Source organism: Podarcis pityusensis (assembly GCF_964106645.2).
Source record: "Podarcis pityusensis genome assembly, chromosome: 3".
Taxonomy (NCBI): Eukaryota; Metazoa; Chordata; class Lepidosauria; order Squamata; family Lacertidae; genus Podarcis; species Podarcis pityusensis.
In genome coordinates this window covers 32435844-32457479 of record NC_138026.1, presented here as the reverse complement: position 1 = coordinate 32457479, position 21636 = coordinate 32435844, and the positions used below count along the sequence as shown (strand labels likewise).

The window sequence follows — 21636 nt, the reverse complement described above, 5'->3', positions numbered from 1 at the left end:
GCCGTTTTCTTGTGAAGGGAAAGCACTGGTGACTTGAGGACATGCTTTTTATTTGCACAGGTTTTTCTTATTCTCATTTTTGTATGATTTTATTGGATTATATAGAGAACAGACAGACAAAATAAAAAGCCAACATAAAATATCCCCATATCAAAACAGGAGAACTCGGAGCATTAGCAGAAATAATGCTCATAGAGCATGGAACAGGAATCTCCACAGTTCTAATCTGTAAAATAATAATAATAATAATAATAATAATAATAATAATAATAATAATTTTATTTATACCCCGCCCTTCCCGGCCAGAGCCAGGCTCAGGATGGCTAACACCAGTAAAATTAAAGTAAAAACATAATAGGAAAAAAAACCCCAATTTAAAATACAGGTTAAAATGCAATTTAAAATGCAGCCTCATTTTAAAAGTAGCCCATAGATCAAAACCATAAGGGGAGGGAAACATAAGGGTCAGACTGAGTCCAAACCAAAGGCGAGGTGGAAATAGCATCAATTTCTCACATCACAGTGAAAAGCAGACCTCTCACCACCTTTACACCCCAGCCACACATTAAGTTTTCTGTATCTCCTCCTGCATTGTAGTTCTTAATTGTCTCTCTCCTGCTCCTGCCCATGCATACAGAGTGTGTCATAGCTAGTAGCCACCAGCATTTTGTGGTCATTAGAACTATAGAATAACCAACACCTTTGGCTAACCAACTGATTGAGGAAGCAGTCAGGTTACACAATAGATTTTAAATTCTTCACTTGATGGCACTTGATAGCATCACTCATACCTGCAGCATGTGCTATGAAACACTTCTGCACAACCCAAGACTTCAGATCAAAGTTGAAAATTTCTAAGAAACTGTTGGCCTACTTTGGGTGTGTGTACATGTTGTTAGCTCATCACTTGATAACTGTAGCATCAAGTGATGGCTTACATGTGTAAAAACACCATTGGAACTTGGAGTTACCTCATGACAGAGTTTTCATCTCACCTGGCATCCACCTTAATGCAATACTTCTCAGTACCTCTCACAGCGCTGTCAAATGATGTACCTCAATATTTAAATCAGCCCATCCGCGTCCCTTAGAGAAGTCTACTGTAGAGCAATTGGTATGCTTGTGAAGCACAATACTTGAATGGTCTAGGTGGATTACAACACAGTATTAGAAAAGGTAGGGATGCGGGTGGCGCTGTGGGTTAAACCACAAGCCTAGGACTTGCCGATCAGAAGGTCGGCGGTTCGAATCCCCGCAAAGGGGTGAGCTCCCATTGCTCGGTCCCAGCTCCTGCCAACCTAGCAGTTCGAAAGCTTGTCAAAGTGCAAGTAGATAAATAGGTACCACTCCTGCGGGAAGGTAAACGGCGTTTCCGTGCATGGCTCTGGTTCGCCAGAAGCGGCTTAGTCATGCTGGCCACATGACCCAGAAGCTGTACGCCGGCTCCCTCGGCCAATAAAGCAAGATGAGCGCCGCAACCCCAGAGTCGATCACGACTGGACCTAATGGTCAGGGGTCCCTTTACCTTTACCTTTTAAGATAGGAAAAATGTGGGTAACCAGGAAATAATAATAATAATAATAATAATAATAATAATAATAATAATCAGCTCCAAGCCACGTTGCAAAAATCCAGGAACAATGTTTTCTTTTTCTCTGTTATTGCCATTACAGTGCTAGAGTTTGTTTCCACTTATGGTAGTTTCCCCCCTCAAAAATCTTCCATTTTATCCTGCCTCTTAGCCCTGAGTATCTGTTTACATGGAGTTTATCACGGTACTTCTCCCAGAGCAGATACAACTTTCATTTATTAAGAATAGCAATTTTCTGATTCAGTTGGTTTTCCCGTCAAGCTGCGTGTGACATATGTTTAGATATATTGATGGTGACAGGTTTAGCTGTGCTGTTCCCATATTTCCTATTGCAAAACCATATTGGAGTCTGTTCTCCAAAAGACCTTGATATGATGCTCAGGCCAAGTTCCCGCATCCCCCACCCCCTTGTCAATAAAGCCCCTTTCAGCATTTCAGCAGGAATGCAACTCTTCATTTTGATTCCACAAATATCCTCTCTTTTTTTTAATCTAAGGCCTTCTTCTACAGAAGATTTGTCAGAGTTTGTCCTCATTATCATCATTATGAGTTGCTTTCGGGAGCACCGTAATTTTGAAAAGTGGCATACAAGTTGCATAACAATAAATAGTATAATAATAAATAATACTACTAGTAGGCCTTGGAAAGTTATGAACAATCTCCCCGTTCCCGAGATTCAGCAGAAATTGTATACAGTATGCCTGATTTTTCCCGGGTAAGTCATGGAAGAGTTATGCCAAACTAAAAGAAATAGCCATGGGGTTCACATCCTCTTTGCAGACTTTTAAATCTTGCTTGTGTCATTTATCTTCTGGCCTTTAGATTAAGCATCTAATCATGTGGGACACCAGGGACTAGCAGCTTTGCACCCTGTCAACTTTTATCACACTCGTCCCACCAGCAAAAGCCATTATTATCATTGGTATTTTACCAATTTAGCACTTGTCATCCACCTGTAGCTGTTTCGTGTATCTCGTCTGCACTTGGGGACCACGGTGCAGTCGGCAATAAAGTGCAATAGGAAAAACTGTAGGACATCTGTTGAATCAAAAGTATGTGGCAAAAGCGTTATACACTGCAAATTCCGAGTGACATTATATGGCCTGTTAAGAAATATATAGGTGTTTTCAGTGTCCAGGAAGAAAGGGGTAGGTTCAGGGAATGCATGATTCCACAGCCTGCTCTTGAATGCTTAAGAATTGCGGGGTCTACACCAGCTCTCTATAGTTAATAGCTGGCTCCGCATTGTAAAATTTCTAAAAGCTGAATGGTATATTATGTCCTGGAGGACACTGTATATTTTTAGTGGGCTTTTCTCCTGTGCTTGTATGCTGGACCCAGGTGGGATTAGGATGCAGGCCTGAATGCAGTAAATGCAGAGAGAAAACCCCAGTCCTGCTGCTTTGAGCTGAACAGCAGGAGTGAAAATTGGATCGCTTCCAGGAACACCACCGGTTAAAAGCTCCTGATAGGTGACTGCACTCTTGCTTTCAAGCGCTAGACGATGCTCATGCCACCTGGGCCTAGGATGCCAGCACAGAGAAATACCTTTTAGGTGCGTCCAATGCACCCTTCGTTCTACATTTGCCTCGCCTCCCTGAATTTTTTTCTGTAAATACATATTACTTTTGCTTATGTTTGGTTCTCCTACCATTCCCTCCCCAGGTCTCCAAACGGCTATACAGCATGGGTTGCTATGAGATATCCCTTGGAGACACCATAGGTGTGGGGACCCCTGGCAGCATGAAGCGCATGCTGGAATCTGTTATGATGGAGCTCCCCGTGGCAGCAATTGCAGTGCATTGCCATGACACCTACGGCCAGGCTTTAGCCAATATCCTCACAGCGATGCAGGTAAGATCCAGTCTCTGGTCTCATCCAAATACAGTTTTCTCGGCGCTAGCCTCATTCATCCTTGCATCCTCTTGGGCATGGCTGCTCCCATGCTAGGGAGATGCTCACTGGTAGACCGTGTGCTTTGAATGCTCCCAGATTCAATCCCAGGTAAAGGATCAGGTAGCAGTTGATGGGAAAGAGCACTGCCTTGGATCCTGGATAGTGGCTGCTGTCAGTCGGTGTTAGAGTCAGACTATCGGTCCATCTAGCTTGGTGTTATCTCCACAGACTGCTAATGACTTTTCAGGATTGCAGACAAACTTATCTCTTTGCCCTACCTGGAGATGCCACTGTACTAGACTGGGTGCCCCTGTGCTCCGACTCACTTTAAAGCTATTTTAAATGCTCATAAGCCACCGTATTGCTGCCCCACCCATGTGATCAGTTTCCCCCCAAGGTTACCTAGATAGGCGGGTAGCTGTAGCTGCCTGCAGTGACTCTCTCACTGCTGATGTTAATGTATGATGTTAATGTATGATCTGGGTTGGGTCCAGGCCAGGTGTAAGTCATGAGCTGAGGATCACATGCTATAGCTTAAAGCGAGTCGCACATTTCTGTACTGCATCAATCTGCGGGTGGCTGTCATTGATGGGCACGCTTTACATATTTGTCCACAATCTCCTTCGAAAACAAGGAGTTCAGTTGCACATGTAGAAAAATATATAACGGGAAAAGATCGCAAAAGTGGACAGAAATCGATAGAACACCATGGGCCGGTGCAAAATATAGCAACCTGTGAATTATTATGCATACAATATGGACTATTTGATTTGTTTATGCCTTTCTGTGTGCTTCTTCACTTTATACCCTACCAAGCATCTTGCACCCAAACATTGCAAATGAATCTGTAGCCGAGTTGGCTGCAGTCTAGTGGCTTAGATGCTCTGCATGGGATTGATTGTACTGTTAGACTCTTAACAGTTCAAGAGTAACCCAGCCGTCTAGCAACAAATATAGAAGTTTCTTCAGTACCACTCTGCATCGTATCATAATATATTGCTACTTTAAGTGCTATTTCCAAGGCTTTAGGAAAAGTGGAAATTGGAAATGTCCTCAGGAAAATATTTTTTTTCTGGTCCCAGCTGGTGACTACTGAATTGTCGTATTGAAAACCTGCTGCATGATGAATTGCCCGAGCTTTACTATATGAAAACTCACTAATATATTAGACATGCTTCCTTTTAGGCAGAGTGCTGTTAAATTATAATTCCAAATGAAACGATGGGGACGTGGGTTTTATTCCGACATTTGCTACTGACTGCAACAGTCAGAGTCTGACGCTAACTAGTTTCAAAGTGCACATTTGTGGTGCCTCTTAACTTAGAAAGACAGGAATTAATCTGCATGTGGATATAGGAGACTTAAAAACAAAAAAATCCCAAAGCCTGTAGAATTCATTAACTGGGATACTCCAAGCATTTTCCCTAACAGAACTGCATTTCTTTTTGAAGATCTTAGCTCTGTTCTATAATTTTTCATAGAAACATGTTAAAAAATAAATAAATGCAGGATATTGTAGCCCTCTTAAGATGTTCATGAACACATGAGGGGAGAGGTATATAGTGGAGCAGGGGCCATATGTCAACGCTGCCCCCTCCAGTGCCAGTCTTGGCATGTTCAGCACAGAAATCTGAAGGGAACTGGCTGAATATGCTTAGCAGTCTTCCTGAAACTGGGACATTGAACCTGAGACTTTTTGCATCCCAAGGACGTGCTCTACCACTGAGCTGCAGCCCTTCCCCCAAAGACTTCGAAGTGTGTTCAGCCATGTGTGCTTAGAAGACCTTCCAGCTCAATGTGGGAAGGTCAGTGTGGAGTGGATTCACCCGACACACCCAGAAGCATAGGGGGTCAAGGGCTGGCACATACTCCCCCTCTCACATGTACAGGCTGAATTCCCAAAGAGGTCTTATGTGTGTTGTTTTCTGGCAGTGTGACTGCAGTACTGTTGATGAACTATGAAAGGCAATTTGCATCGTGCTATCTATGGCCGAGCCAAAATGTGGCAGTTGGGAATCCTAGATGCCCGTTTATTGAGCTGCAATGTCTAAATTGTGAGGGAATGGAACCTTCCAGAATACCTGTCCTAAACAGCCTAGCTTTGGAGATTGAGGTGGATGGGTAGGGAGAGAGAGAGAGAGATAGATAGATAGATAGATAGATAGATAGATGATAGATATATGAGATTAACTGTGAGGCAATCCAAAAACTGACCTTGAAAACAGGAGTTGTGTATAGTAAAGGAAGCTGCGGACCAGTAGAAAACTGAGTGGATGATGCTCCTACAAAATAGGAGTCAAGCGGGAAAGTCCCCAGAGGCAAGATAGCTATAAGTAGAAGAATGGGAATGCAGTAATCTAAGAAATGAAACCTGAAAGAGGATAAGCAGGACTGGGAGAGACCAGAAAAGACTGAGAGAAAGGAAGAGAAGAATGAGCTGGCCCCAACCTAAGTATTATTTACACTTTCCTGCATCCCTTGAATTGGACCAATAGATTATGCTGCCTGGATATTGCCTTTGAGCTTCTATATTGAAATGTTGCTTCATTATAAGATACTGCTTGCTTTTAGCTACTGCTGTAGCTAATTCAGTGGCTGGGAATAAAACACATTTCTCAATTAGCACAGAGAGAAAGTTCATTTGTACTAGCAGTGAGTGGGATGGAGGAGCTGAGGCTAAATTGTAGGTGGCGCCAGAGGATATTTATGAACCAGAAGTTCCAGGTTCCTTGATCCCTGTTGGCATTGCCTCTAGGCAGGCAGGGCCAACAGGGAATGGCAGCAGGAGGAAAGGATGAGCACCAGAATAAATCAGGGAACCTTGAAATCCCAAGGACAGTGGGAGCCAGTGCTGCTGGTCGAATTTACAGGCCCCTGAACACATGTCAGTAAATGAATGAGCCCTTTGGTCCCTGGAGCGCATAGATATGGGAACTGACAGCAGATTCCCAGGGACCGGGAGCATCACTGAAAGGCCATTTGTCATGTGTGTATAATATACATAGGTATATACATAGATGGATACATACCGTATTGCTGGGACTAGGAATACAATGTGGGTACCTAGAAATGCAGGGAACCTAAAGAAAATGGGAAAAAATGGAAGGGCAAAAGTCAGTCCTCCACTTTTTCAAAACAGGATTGTAGGAGATGGGGCACATTACAACTTTGCACTTGGCCTGACAAAATTATACTTTCTCTGGAGTTGAACAATGCACGCTTCTGAAAAGCTAGAGTAAACAGCTTTCCCCTTCCTTCCTTCCTTCCTTCCTTCCTTCCTTCCTTCTGTCCATCCGTCTGTTCTTTCTTTCTTTCTTTCTTTCTTTCTTTCTTTCTTTCTTTCATTGGAGAGGTGAAATGGTAGACAAGAAAGGGTTGTGACTTCTCTGAAAAGTATTTTTGTTACCCACCCCTTTAAAAGGGGCTCCCTTAGTTGTATGTGTTTGCCTGCAATGTACCTGCATAAGCTCTAAGCTTTGGGTAGGGTATGTATACAGTCAGGCTTTACATGTCTGTAAAAATTGTTGACCCCTGCCTGAGTAAATTTAACATCTTTATTTAGCAGGAGAAATAAACTAGCATAACAATGAGAAGTATAAAGACAATTCCTGGAAGAATGAAAGCAGAGCAACATTCTGTCTCCTATTATTTAGCGCACTGTAGGCTGTAATATTCTTGCACCAGTTCTCTAGATTGTTGCTGTCTTCTTCTGCTCAGCATGTTTGTGCCCGCTATTTTGTTTTCTGTTCTGGCAGCGATAGTACTCAGCCTCCAACCCTCCCCCCTCAAATAACAATACTTTGATGGTATTTGCTGAGGAAAACTTTCCATCATTCAGTTGTGCCCTACTCCAAATGATATTGGACGAAGTCACTGAATCTGCATAAGAAACTACCTAAGAGGTTTTATAAGGGTTGTTCTAACGAAAGAGTAAGTAGTGAAAGATGGCTGGCCAGTGGCATAGCGTGGGTTGTCAGCACCCGGGGCAAGGCAAGTAATTTGCGCCCCCTAACCCGTGGATTTTAGTAGGGACAGAGAGCTGCGAGTGCCAGTGCGCCCCCCCAGATGTTGCGCCCGGTGTGGCCGGCCCCCCCTGCACCCCCCACGCTACGCCACTGTGGCTGGCTGCTTAGCCAAAACATTCAAAGGTTAAGATTACAGTGCTCAAGCCATTTACCCTGAAGAGGCATTGCTAAAATAAAAATAAAAAGATTTCTCCAGAGTAAGTAGTTTGAAGCCTGATCTAATTGTTGATGCCACTGAAAGGAATAAATGCCAGGCATCAAACTGGGATATGATGTCTTTCTAAATAGTGTGTTTTTGGTGCAAATGAAAAAAGCATATGAAGGAATGTTTCAAAACAATAAGATTTTAAACAGAAGTATGGCTAAGTCTTTGCTTGGTGGCTGAAACTTGGCTGAACCCAGAAACTGGGATATTAAAATATCAGACTATAGAATTTATAGAAGTGACAAAGTCAGCAAGAAGGAGGAGGCGTGGCTGGCTGTTTGAGTAAAAAGAGTGCTTTGAGTAAAACTGCATGTGTAGACTGGATAACATGTCAAAGGCAATGTGCAATGGCAAACCATTATTTATAGGAAACTGTGCGACCTCCAAGGGAGAAGGAAACAATCTGGACCAACAAGATGTATAACCAATACTAGTTGCTCCTACCATGACCGGTATTGTTACTGCTTCTACCATAACAACTCAACATTACATTTGGATTTAACAACTTGCTGGAGGCTTGTACAGAGCCCAAAACGGCATAGTTTCTGCCCAGATACTCAGGGCGCTTCCAGGCTACCTGTTTATTGGCCATTAATCCTGATCTTCTTGCAGGGGGATTTGACAACATCGGGTATATATTATGATTTGTTTGTGGGTTATGACTGTCACTGTGTAGGCCAATTTAGGAACATTTTTTTCAACCCAGATGCAGTGCTCACACATGATTGGCTGGTTTTCTCAGCCAAAGTGCTGGTGATCATCCGCACTCAACACATGTAGAATGCCAACATCTTATATTAGTAGAATCAGCAGAGATGATCCACTGCACCAGTGGTAGGTCAAAAGATTTATGAGAGGAGGTATTTTTTTCTTTGACATTCTTCAAGTTGCAGCTCCTAGTTCAGTGCTTAACAGTTGCAGCTGAGAGCAAAGTCAAGAAATGCTCTAAGGTAGAATCCACACAAACTGTACCAGGACATCATTCAAAAGACCTGCATTAGGAGCTTGGAGCTAATGTAGAAGGGGGCAACGGGTGAGGATTTTGGGAGAAGGATGATAAAGGAGTGGTAGTATTCAGCTGTAGCAACATATCTACATGTAGAGTGATCTGTATCGCTGGCACCTTTTTATACTCTCTGTCTCATTCATAGGTGTCATTTGATATATGTTGTGTTGACTTCATAAAATAAAAGTGGAGTATTTGATGAAAAAGTGATAACCATTTATTGGGATTTGGTAGCATCTTCTGCATTCACAAACCAAGTTAGAAGAAACAATTGTATATACTTGTTAAGATACACACACACACACACACACACGGCTTGGTCTTCTGAATTCTATATGGAAAATTGCCAAATATGTAGTGAGCATTCTGTGCTTTGATTTTTCAGAGTGTTGTACTAGAAATCTTAATCTTAAGGATTAGACAAGAGTAATAAACATATTTTGTTAAGTGATTGAAATAAATAAAAATTGTAAATATAAAAAAAAGGTTTCCTGCTGTGATCATACCAACGAGGTGGTGGAAGATTCAGTCTCCAGTTCCCAGATTCTATTTCTTTAACATATGTCTTACAGAACCATGGAAAATGAAGATAAGATCTCCAATTTTCCATGTAGTTAACAGGGGGTGGGGAAGTAGACTAGCGTGAGAAACAATGGAGTCCAGATATTTTTGGATCCCCATTACTTATATGGCCAATATATCCTTCAGGAAGCAGAGTGAATTTTGGAGGAAAACGGTAAGTGTAACAGGATTTATTTTATAAATAGACACAGGTTTTTTTTCAGTCCGGCAATTCCCCAAACCTGCATCTTCTGGAAAACCATATCAATAGCACATGGTGCTTAGTCTGATGCTACATATAGAATTGAATCATGGCATTCTTGCCTTTTATGGTTGTCGGGTGTGTCTAGGAGCCTGTATGTGTCCTCTCTGCAGCAGCTAACGACAACTTTGGAGGTGGGGTGTTAGATTAAGAGAATGGCACAGGATAATTTGGAAGCCCCCTGCCCCTGGCAGCTTTTAAAGTTAAACTCAAAATATCAGGATTTGGAATCTTGGATCTCCTTGTGCAATGTGTAGTTTGGCCTTGCAATGCAAAACGCAAATAAACTATCCTAGAATTATATAACCCGGAATGCTATCAAACGATACGGTGCTTCCTTTAGATAGTTTTAACAAGTTCTCCAAAGACTTTTTGAAATGATGTGTTTACTCACTGTTGCTCTTACTGGCGTTACTACTATTTAGTAATATTTGAATATATGAGGCTTTTGCACTGTTCTGAAGTGTCAGGGACTGGAAAGGGGGCCTCTAGCTTCACCCTGCACTCTACAACGGCCATGTCAGAGGCTCTTTTGGAAGCAAGAATCATGCTAATAGGCACAGGAAACTGGATTAAGACAAGGGAAGGTGAAGCGGACCAAGTAAATGAAGTTCCCCATCAAGCAGCTGATCAGCCACAACAGTTGTTTTTAAAGAAAGCTTTTCATATTTTGCCCAGTTCCTGCATGTGCACCCAGCTGGATCCCGGCCCTTGTCTTGAGATCCAGTAGTCCATAACATTTACTGGGTTGGTTTCCCTGCCAAACATCCAACTCATTTTTGAACTCTTCCAAGAAAACAATATGAACTGAGACACATAGGAAGCTGTCTTATATTGGGTCACGTCACTGGTCTATCTAGCTCAATATTCCAAGGTTTCCCAAACTTGGGTCTTTGGCTGTTTTTGGACTACAACTCCAATCATCCTAAACTAGCAGAACCAGAGGTCAGAAATGATGGGAATTGTAATCCAAATACAGCTGGAGACCCAAGTTTGGGATCCCTTGGTCTACACTGACTGGCAATAGTTCTCCAGGGTTTCAGGATGGAGTCTCATAACAACTTGCAGCCCTCTTAAGAAACTACAGCTCCCAGAATTCTTTGGGGGAAGCCATGGCTGTTTAAAGTGGTGTCATAGATCTTGAAATGGATGGTGCAAATGTGCCCTTAGTTCAGAACCTCAGCGATCTTTCCCTAGAGTTGTTCTTATTCTGGAAATAAGCATTCCTCAAGAATATATAACAAATGGCCCGCAGGGAGTTGCAGCGTCAACCAGGAATAAAATCTATGCAGTGTTTACAGAGTTGTGTAAAATTCAGAAGCCTTAATTTCATTGAAGAAAAGGGGAAGGATGAGGGATGGATTTGGGCCTACCACTTTATATGGCTCTTTTGCCTCTGGTTTCCTCTGGGCTTTATTAAATTGATTTCTCCTGGAGGTAATTTGTATTTCAGGCTTTTTAATTAAATATGTAACTCCTCCACTGTGAATTTTTCAGCTCTTCATAGCCAGTCAGCATCATCTGTTAGCACGAGGAATCGCTTTTGCCTTCTCAGGAGTCTTGTGTTGTTTTTGAAAAGCATTTTACACCTCATAAGTTGTCAGAGGAGGGCTTCTATATTTGGAAATCATTTGTAGCTCTCAGCACATGTCACTCAGGTTGGTCTTATACCTAGCTGGTTGCTCAGATCAGATACGAAGAAGAAGCATCCATCATTTGTCCTATCTCAGGACCATCACCATGTCATTTCTGCTTTCTTCATGAAATTTGGAAATGCTTTGAATACACTTTATTGTTTTTGTTTAGGCCATACTCTGAGCACCCCATTCTAGGAAAAAATCCCCTCATTTTAAAGTCTTATTTTTCATGCATCTGGCATTCTAAACTCCCCCCGCTTTAAACACAGAAAGAAAGGGGGGGAAACTCTTCTGGGCTCTTTGCCTCTTAGATTCTCCTCAATGTGCCAAAGTGGTGACCAAAACTACATACAATATCCCATCTGAGGCCCATTCAGGTTCAAGTTAAACTGCAGCTCAGCTGCATAAAAACTTTTAGTAGGATCCATGTCATACAAGATGAGTTGTTAAGCCTTAATTTTATGTGTGCATTATCATGTTTTCTGCTTACACTTTGGCTCTGATGGCTTCCTCAAATCACCCTTTTCCCTTAACATTGACTGCTTTAATGCATAAGCGAAGTGGGGATTAGGCTGGTAGTTCCACAGGAAAATGGAAAATATAACAAACAGATGCCTCGTCATCTTTAATTCTATCATTCACTGCTGTTTTCCTGGCGCCTTTCTTAATATGTGTGCGTGTACACTAAGTGTACAATTGTTATCCATGTGCTACACAGACTCTAGGTACCTTTTCTCAAGGCAGAGCTCCAGTACGAGATGGATGAATCTCTCAATTTTGTTTTCTCCCATTTCCCATTTTTCCAGTCTTAATTTCAGTTCTTCATGTTTCCACATCAGTGTGCATTTTTAAAAAGTCCTCATGAAAACTCGCCAGAGTTTTAGTGCCAATATCTCCCGATATAAACATTTTTATATGCCATGATACGCAAATGTGATGTGCACATTTGCAGAAGTACAAATCGAGAAGCATAACCGGTTCACGTATTGTTTCAGGAACTGTGAACTAGGGAGTTTCATATTAAAATGTGAACCAGATTTCTTCACCGTCCCTAGCTCTGGTTGAAGGAAACGTGGCACTTAGAGTGCCCCTACCACAATATTCCTTCTGGGGACATGGGTGGTGCTGTGGTCTAAACCACTGAGCCTCTTGGGCTTGCCGATCAGAAGGTCGGTGGTTCAAATCCCCACAATGGAGTGAGCTCCCGTTGCTTTGTCCCAGCTCCTGTCAATCTAGCATTTTGAAAGCACACCAGTACAAGTAGATAAACAGGTACCGCTCCAGCGGGAAGGTAAACGGCATTTCCGTGTGCTCTGGTTTCCAACATGGTGTCCCGTTGTGCCAGAAGCGGTTTAGTCCTGCTGGCCACATGACCCGGAAAGCTGTCTGTGGACAAACGCCGGCTCCCTCGGCCTGAAAACAAGATGAGTGCTGCAACCCCATAGTCGCCTTTGACTGGACTTACCCATCCAGGGGTCCTTTGCCTTTACCTTACCTTACTCCTTCTGGGGAAATGTCATTTTGCTTCCCCCACCTCTTTACCCCATTGTTTAGTTCCAAGAGTTGGCTATATTGGAATAAGGTTGTGTGAGTGTTGTAGACCTCTATTGGATATGATGATGTTTACTAGTGAGAAGCACCAAAACTCAAGTCCTATCCTCCAGTGCCTTGTTATTATTTAATTATAAGCTTTATAAATTTTTAAAAAATGTATATATTTAAAGTGCTTTAGGCTGCAATCTTACTGGAGGTAAGACTCACTAAACTCATGTAGACTTCTGAGCAGACAGGTGCAGGATCGTGCTGTTAGGGACTGATCGCTCCAAGGCAGACATGCTCCTATGGCCCAGCCTTGCCTGGGCTGATTGGAGTTGTGGTCTAAAATATTTGGAGGGCACCCGGTTGGTGAATGTTGATATAGCCCTTAAAGAAGCCAACAAACAGAAGTGGCCAGCATCATCAAGGCTTCCTCTTTCCTTAGCAGTTCCTCAACATGTTATGGCAATTTCCTTTTTTTTAATTTTAAAGATTCGATGATGATGATGTTGAAAGTATTCTGCAGTAGGGCTATCTATTCTATAACTAGGGTACCTTTGTTTTGCTACGTGGGATCTGATGCTGGATTCACAGTAGTGCAAGTATAGCACTAGAAGAAAAGGGAAAAAGCAGATTGTTGTGTGGAAAGGGCCCCCCGACGCTGTTTTAATAGCCACCCTCCCACGCAATCGCAGCAGTAGCCTCTTTATAGATCTCCTTTTATCATCTTACTGTGCCTTTTTTAACTTGACTGCTTAAATTACTATGTTAAGAGCTGGTATCCTCCAGTTCCAAAGGGATCAGGGCTAGACTCTCTCTCTTTCTCCCTCTCCATCTCTCCCTCTTTGGGTCAGAAACAGACACTTTTTTTCTGGACTAGAAGAAAATTTCTTCCAAATGCTGTGAACAAGGCCTTTCCCAAAAGTTTCATAGATTTATGGAATCAAACTCCTTGCTTTTTATTTTAATTTTTTAAAAGGAAGCGCTTAGAAAAAAATTCTTTACAGCGTGGGTGCTTTATTAGTTGTAGTAATCAGTTGTATGCTTGTACAACAAATTAAATTAGGGCTGCCATATGTCCAGATTTCAAAGGCAGAAATGATGTCCAGAGGGAATTTCCGAAATAGGGTGCTTTGCCCTGGAAAAATCAGACGTCCATTGAAAAATCATGGTTTTTTGGTGTTTTTGTAAAAAAAAAAAAAAGGAAGAAGAAGAAGAAGCTCTACAGTTCCCAAGCCTCTCTCTGTGAATATTGAATAAAAAGCAGGTGGTAATGAGTTTTCCTTGTCTTATCCGTTCCTGGCAACCTGCCTTGGGGGTTGGTTCCTCTGCCTCCTGACAACATCAGTGAAGGGCAAACCAACTGGTGCAGCTATAGAAAATATGTTAGGAATTGTCCATCTGAGGCCCCTGGTAATTAGAGGCTAGTCTGCGGAGATTGACAGGGTAAATCACCAGCGAATGTTTACACAACAAAACATACACCCAGTACAATATCCTACGCTGATGTTACTGAAACCAGTGTCCGGAAATGTACAGTGGAAATAAGACCTGGTACCTTTCGGGTGCCAAGGCAAACATCAATTACAGCACAGTGTGAGAGGAGTCATAAGAAATACTACCGCGTATCAGTAGTTCAACAAAGTCAGCACTTTTGTGTAATTGCAGGGGAAAGGGCTGCAAAACATTACGGATCTCAGCAAGAAACGGCCCTTTATACTTTAAAACCGATCCTTGATAAAACAATGCTGGGGTCATGAGAAGGCTACTTTGCCAATTTTGCTCTCACCGTGGGATCCGCGGACATCTGGCTGAGCTGCGGAAGCTGGAAAACGTCTTTAATATTCTCCTGACAGTAAAAATGGACATGTGGAAAACATTCTAACCTGTTAATCTGTGGTGCTTCTGAAAAAAAAAGGGGGAAGAAATAAGGAGGGAGGAGGAAGGGACATTTGGCTTTATACTTTGTGATGATGAATAGAATGTCTCCAGGTCCAGCTGTAAATAAGTTAATGGCACTGGAAAGGAGACGGTCGTCTCTGTTTCCCCAAATGGAGCTGAAAATGAGAGTGCACCTGTGTAGCTCTCCTGCTGCAATAAATGCCAGGAGTTGCATTTAGTCTGGCCAGATAGCTGGACAACTTTATTTTTATCCTTGTAAAATGAATGAAAGAAAGAAAAGATTAGTGAAGGTTGTTTGCAATGTTTTAGGTCTTCCGCACTGACACTGTTTGATGGATTGAGGATACGACTCCCTCCTTTTTGGGCCCTCAAGATCAACCTTTTCCAACCAGGCGTGGTTGAACTACAACTCCCATCTTCCCTAGCTAGCAGGACCAGTGGTCAGGGATGATGGGAGTTGTAGTCCAACAACATCTGGGGACCCAAGCTAAAGAAAGGCTGCTGTTGATCGTAAGACTAAAATGTGGTTAAGATGTGGAAGTCACTGTTTCACATTCATAGCTTGTACAGTAGAACCTCGACTTATCACCACCCCTACTCATGAACAATTCGACTCGTGACCGCAGCAAACCCGGGAGTAAATACCGGGTTTGCCGCGATTCACGCACGCGCAGAAGTGGCTTCTGCCGTCTGCACATGCGCAGAACGGTGCTTCTACCAGCGACCAGGATCGACTCACGAACGGACCTCCGGAACGGATTCCATACGTGAGTAGAGGTTCCACTGTTTATGATACAAGGTTCATTTTGGTCCCTTAGCCTCAGGTGACATTGATCCTTGGTAAGTTCTGATGAAGTGAAAACCTGAACCAGAGAGACATAAAAAAACCTGCACTAACGTGCTGATGTACTCTTCATACTGTCTTAGTATTTATTCTTTGTATAACATTTTATTTTATTTTACTGTTTATCACATAAATAAAGAGTGGTGGGGTTTTTTCTTTGCAATGTGCTTCCAAATAATCTCTACCTAAAAACAATGTAGAAAAAGAACCAGAAATGATGCATTTATGGATTAGCTGAAAACACAGGGTCTAAGCCATGAGTTGTATTGCTTTAACATCTGTCTGTTCCACAGTGAAGGTTTACCAGAATATATCTTGGAGTCGTTGGTGCAGTTTTTCATTGCTGGATAAATAATCCAGAAGAACTTTTAGTACGATAATGCTGTGAATGTTGAAGGTGGCCTTGTACAAACACCTGCAACCAAGACTGGATCTTCAGGGCAAGGTTGCACATCTAGACACTCGTAAAAGGAAAAATAAGGTTTTTTTTCAGCTGTTGCCTTGAGACACTGGAAAGAAGCCCCCATAAAAAGCAGGCCAATTAATATGGGGAGAGGGGGAGGAAATGTAACGTTTCTTTTAGCTTTTAGGCTAAAACATGGGTAGGCAAACTATGGCCCGGGGGCTGGATCCGGCCCAATCGCCTTCTAAATCCGGCCCGTGGACGGTCCGAGAATCAGCATGTTTTTACATGAGTAGAATGTTTCCTTTTATTTAAAATGCATCTCTGGGTTATTTGTAGGGCATAGGAACTTGTTCATTACTTTTTTTCAAAATATAGTCCGGCCCCCTACAAGGTCTGAGGGACAGTGGACTGGCGTCCTGCTGTAACGGTTTGCTGACCCCTGGGCTAAAACAACAAAGTGTTGTGGGGCTAAGATCCTGCTGCCAGGTTTTACCCTGTTTTGGGGACTTTGCTGTGAGAAGTCTGGACTTTTAAAGCTGTCCCATTAGTTTGAATGGGGATTGCTTAACACTCGGTCTGAACTGAATGGGACTCAAGCAGGCATAAACTTTGGAAAGGTTTTACCCTTTGTTTTGTAGGAATTTGTAAAAACTTTTGCTTATAACAGCTTCATGAATAGAGCCAGTTATTGCCATTTTAAAATGGGGTGCAGTTCTAAGCCATCCAATGATGAAAGACTCAAGTTACACCCCATACATTTAAAGCACATGATTTCCCCCCAAAGATTCCTGAGATGTGCAGTCTATCTAACACTGACCTACAATTCCCAGCACCCTTAACAAGTTACCCAGGATTCCTTGGTGAGGGGAATAATGTGCTTTACATGTGTTTTCAACTTCTGGTGTGTATGCAGACTAGATCCCAATCTCAACAGTTGCACCCTTTTCATTTAATACTTAATTTAGTGGCTGGTAAAACGTTCCTTTTGGTGGGGCAGAGCAGGTTTTGCAGCGCTTCACACATTGCATTTTCTATCGGTACTACATCAAATGTTTCAAGAGTGAGTCAAAGTGAAACACTTCTCAGTGTGTTGATTTGAAGAACAAAATGATTTGTTGTGGGCGGGCAAGTAGGGGGGAGAGGAAGATGGCCAATGCCACAAAAGCCCCACCCCATGGCAGCCATGTTTTCTGCGTGTGACAGCCATCTTATTCACAAAAACAGAGTTATGTCCATCTCTCTACATTCCCCTCAGTATCAGGGCACTTGAATTCTGGGTCACTGTGGGAAAATTCAAGACTGCGGTCAGATGTCATTCAACATTGGAACAACTGGGGAGAAGGGAGGATGCGTTGTTAAATATGAAAAATTGGCTCAGGGCCTGCATCACTGATGGGGGCTATTGATAGGAGACGATCCCTGAATGTGACATTTTGCCACCGGCCCTCTTGATCTTGGTTCAGTCCTGCTGAAAATTATAGCATTTGTCTGGAGCTGAGAAATGTAGAACTCTGCACGTTTTACATCTAGATCTATATACCTATATCTAAACACACAGAGAGATGCAACAAAATGTGGAATTTTGAGGCTCGTGAAACTCACGTAACTATAACATTCTGTATTGTGCTCTTAGATAGGGTTGCCATATTTCAAACAGTGAAAATCTGGGCGGCAATAAATAAATAAATGCCATTTTTTGAACTATTTTAAAGGGAAATCAGCAAAAATGGCACTGCCAACATGGGCTGCCATTCATCCGGGTTTTCCTGGACATTTGACAGACCGCAGCATTCCGGATATATGTCTGGGAAATTTAGGACATATGGCAAGCTTACATTTAAGCTGCCATTTTTATGCCCTTAGAAGTGGCACATTCCCCCCTCTGCTAGTTTGAACATCCTATCTTCAAAAAACCCAATGCTGAATAATGGGGACATCTTACTGTCCACTTAGCCAGCAGCTTAAACAGAAAAAGTTGTCCAGTTATCAGTAGCACAAACAGAAAATGGAACTTATTGAGGCAACAGTGACTCCAAGTGGTCAGTGAAGGAACAGTTTTCATCTTGTTTTTCTTTTTTAACAAAGCGTCATAGCAAAATAAGTTATTCACATCATGCATATCCACCTTATTTTTTATTGTAAGTTGTTTTAATCAGCTTTTAACATTGTGTTTAAATGTTGTGACCTGCCCTGGGACCTTAGGGTGAAAGGCAGTTAATAAAGAATAATAATTTAGATTTAATTTATAGTACCGTGTCCCAAAACCACAGTCCATACATGGGAAGTCCAGTATGAACTCCATAAGCATTTCAATTTGGGTGTCTTTGCATGCCAAAATGTGGAAGTAATTAAACACCAGGCAGGCCAGAATACAGCCCAGGCTGCACTTGGCTTGCTGACTCCAAGCTATTCAGACCAGTGGGGTGTATGTGTTTAATTGTTAGCTTCAAATGAAACTTCAAATTACACTGTCTGCAGATATTTGAAGGAGCCCACACAATGATTAAGCTGAAACGGAGTGCCAAAAAATCCATTTTGCTTGATTGCAGTGGGGGAAACATGCCAAATGCAAGAGAAGATGGATGCAGATGACTGGGATGATCTGTTTGAGAAACACTTGGAAAATTATTTTCATCTATGATCAAAAGCTTGAAACCTCTGTTCTGTCCACAGCTGCAATTCATAGCATATATATATGAACACTGAGGTTCCAGTGATTGCTTTCCACCTAGTGGATGGTTCCTTCCCCGCTTTTGAACACATCAGCTTAAGCTACTGGTTCTCCAGAGCTTATTGATATCATCATCATCATCATCATCATTTGGATTCCTTACCCATCTCTTTCATCCTATGGTCACACAGCAGGTTGTGGTAGTAAAAGAATGTACAAATATGTTTCAAAAATTATGATTTTTTAAAAAATGGTAGGTTCAAATATACAGTCATACCTTGGATCCCAAATGCCTTGGTACTCAGATGTTTTGGCTCCCGAATGCCACAAACCCGGAAGTGAGTGTTCTGGTTTGCAAACATTCTTTGGAACCCGAACATCCAACGGGGCTTCCGTGGCTTCCGATTGGCTGCAGGAGCTTGCTGCAGCCAATCAGAAGCCGTGCTTTGGTTTCTGAACGTTTTGGAAGTTGAACGGACTACCGGAACGGATTCCGTCCAAGGTACGACTGTATAACAAAGCAGGAATGTGTTAACCTTCCCAGATAACTCAAATTATTGTCTAAAATAAGCCACAATAAAACACAAGTTTAAATGTAGAATAGAAAATGAAGAGAAATTGCCCGAAAATGCAGAAAATGCTCTCTATGTGCATTTTCTTTTTTTTTTTTTTTGGTTCAGCCCACTCCAGTGGGCATATTGAATTGAGAATTATTGCTTTTGATTGTTTTTCAGATGGGAGTTCATGTTGTGGATTCTGCTGCTGCCGGCTTAGGAGGTTGCCCCTATGCGAAAGGTGCCACAGGCAATGTAGCCACAGAAGATGTGCTATATATGCTGAATGGCTTGGGAATCAATACGGTAAGCTGTTTGTCATGTACCTCTTAAACTTTTGCAGATTTCTTAAAACTATGGATTGGAAGTTTTGCTCGCTATGTTGATTTCAGTACATACACAAGCAACTGGGCATATCGGTATGAATCAAGCTGATGCATTTTGGGGAAATGTCAGACCATTTAGCTTGCTTTTGATCCTGTCGAAAGGATGACTTTGCAAGCATTTGTTACGAGAAAATAAACTTGCTTGGAATCCTATTGCTGCTAGCAGAAGGCCTCCTATTTGCATCGAGCGGCTGCTGTGGGATCCTATTCTCTGTCGGTAGTTAGAGATGCTGCTTTCTAACAATGGTTGTCGGCTAGCATTCATAGAGTAGCTACTATGTACAGCCCTTTTCCCCCCTGGGTGTACGCAGGGGTACACATATCCCTAAACATTTTGCAAATCTAAGTTTGGCCTCATTGAGGGGCAGTATTTCAATATGAGTAGGAAAATGAGAGTACCCCTAAACATTTTTTTAAGAAAAAAAGCACTGGGTATATGTGAACACACACTGGACTCTGGAGGACATGGATGAAAACGACAAAAATGTGAGCAGGTGAAGCTGCCTTATATAGAATCAGACCATTGGTTTATGTAGTTCTGTACTGTTGACTCCACCTTGCAATGGAAGGCTTCTTCAGTTATGAATCTAATATCTTCAGTCATGAATCAAATAATAGGGAGGAAGGTAGGAGGCCCTTGATTGGGGACAAGTCCTGCGATCCCATAGACTTTTAAGACAATAGTTGTCCCTCCATCCCTCCCAATAATTTATTTTAAGCACCACCTGCAACCATTCAATTACCTGGATGTGTTAGAGATAAAATTTTGATTTCCCCCCTATAAATAGTTTACCACTGAGTTGCTTCTCTTGTGCTTCTTATGCGCATGGAACAGCACTGGATGCTTCTTAGCCGACCAAGATGTGGATTCATTAAGGTTCTCTTTGGGCATCCTCCTGGCTGCATTAGAACTTGCTTATCCATGCATTGCCCATGCAATGGCTGGGAAAACATTTAAACGATTCAGACATGTGAGCATGGCCACTCACATGGGTCTTTCCCCTGGAACTGATTCCTCCGGAACACTGACAGTTCCATGGAAAAGGCATGTGAAATAAGCTCTCATTCTTTGGTTTATTTCATCTTTCTCCCCATCTCGTATATTGTTGTTATTATCAACGAATCACTTCCCACAAGGCATCTCAAAGCGGTTAGCAATACGTATATAAAAGGACCGCGTATCTAAAAACAGTTAAAACAATTGCACATATTAAAACAAATTCAAAGCAAATGCGAAAAACAATCACAAATTAAACAAGCCACAACAAAATGAACAAATGAAATCAGTTTCAAATCCTCTACTACAGATACCATATGGGGTATCAATCTCCACTTAGAAGGCTTGCTGAAAAAGGAAAGTCTTCAACAAGCTCCCAAATAACAATACGTAAATAAAGATATGACTTTGCATACACGTCCAGCCAATATATTCAGGATGGGGCTACACACCCAAGCTTGTCCCTTCAAAATAAAAGAACCCCCATTCAAAAAACCCAAAGCACCAGTTCCCCAAACAACTACTAGTACTAGATCTGAGAGTTCTGAGAATTTATCATTTTCATGTCCTGTAGCATTTCTCTCTTGACAGCAGGCACCACTTACAAATCCTGAATGTTGCCTCATGTTTACCTTTGATCTGTTCTATCTCCTCGCTTCCTCTCACCACTATGTTCCTGTTCTTGCTTTGTTGACTGAAGTCGGTTTGAGAGGGACACAATGAACGAAATGCTTTTTGAATCCCTGCCAGCGTTTTCCAATGGGCTCTGCTCATTGGGGTGACGGTTAATGCCTGTTTTAGAAAGGCATTGAAAACGATTCGTTGAGGTGTCAGTTAGCTGAAGGAAAACTGAAATGTTGAGAACATCTGCAGGCAGAGTGTGCGGTGCTCCAAAGGTCAGCTTGGTCTCACAGATCTATAACATCTGGGGATATTTGTCAGGAGGCAAAAATATGATTTGAGGTGGCTTAAGTGCTTTTCCAACCCTGTCAAATTTGTATACCAAAATCAACAGGGTTCAGAAATAGTATTTGGTATTGTTACACTTCAGACTGAAGCACATGTTATCTATTTGAATAATTTATAAACCTCTCCTCATTGTTCACACAACCCCAGAGCAAGAGACATTAAAATACAATAAAACAATATTTCATTTA

At 42.1% G+C, this 21636-nt stretch overlaps 1 protein-coding gene across 1 annotated transcript in view; it reads left to right on the top strand.

Annotated features, from left to right (window-relative positions):
* The window catches only part of HMGCLL1 (3-hydroxy-3-methylglutaryl-CoA lyase like 1), a 58218-nt gene that overhangs the window by 29375 nt on the left and 7207 nt on the right, over window positions 1-21636 (top strand). The window contains exons 7-8 of the mRNA XM_080998767.1: window positions 3257-3445; window positions 19277-19402. Coding sequence (XP_080854893.1) covers window positions 3257-3445; window positions 19277-19402 — 315 coding nt within the window. The remainder of the gene's footprint in view (window positions 1-3256; window positions 3446-19276; window positions 19403-21636) is intronic.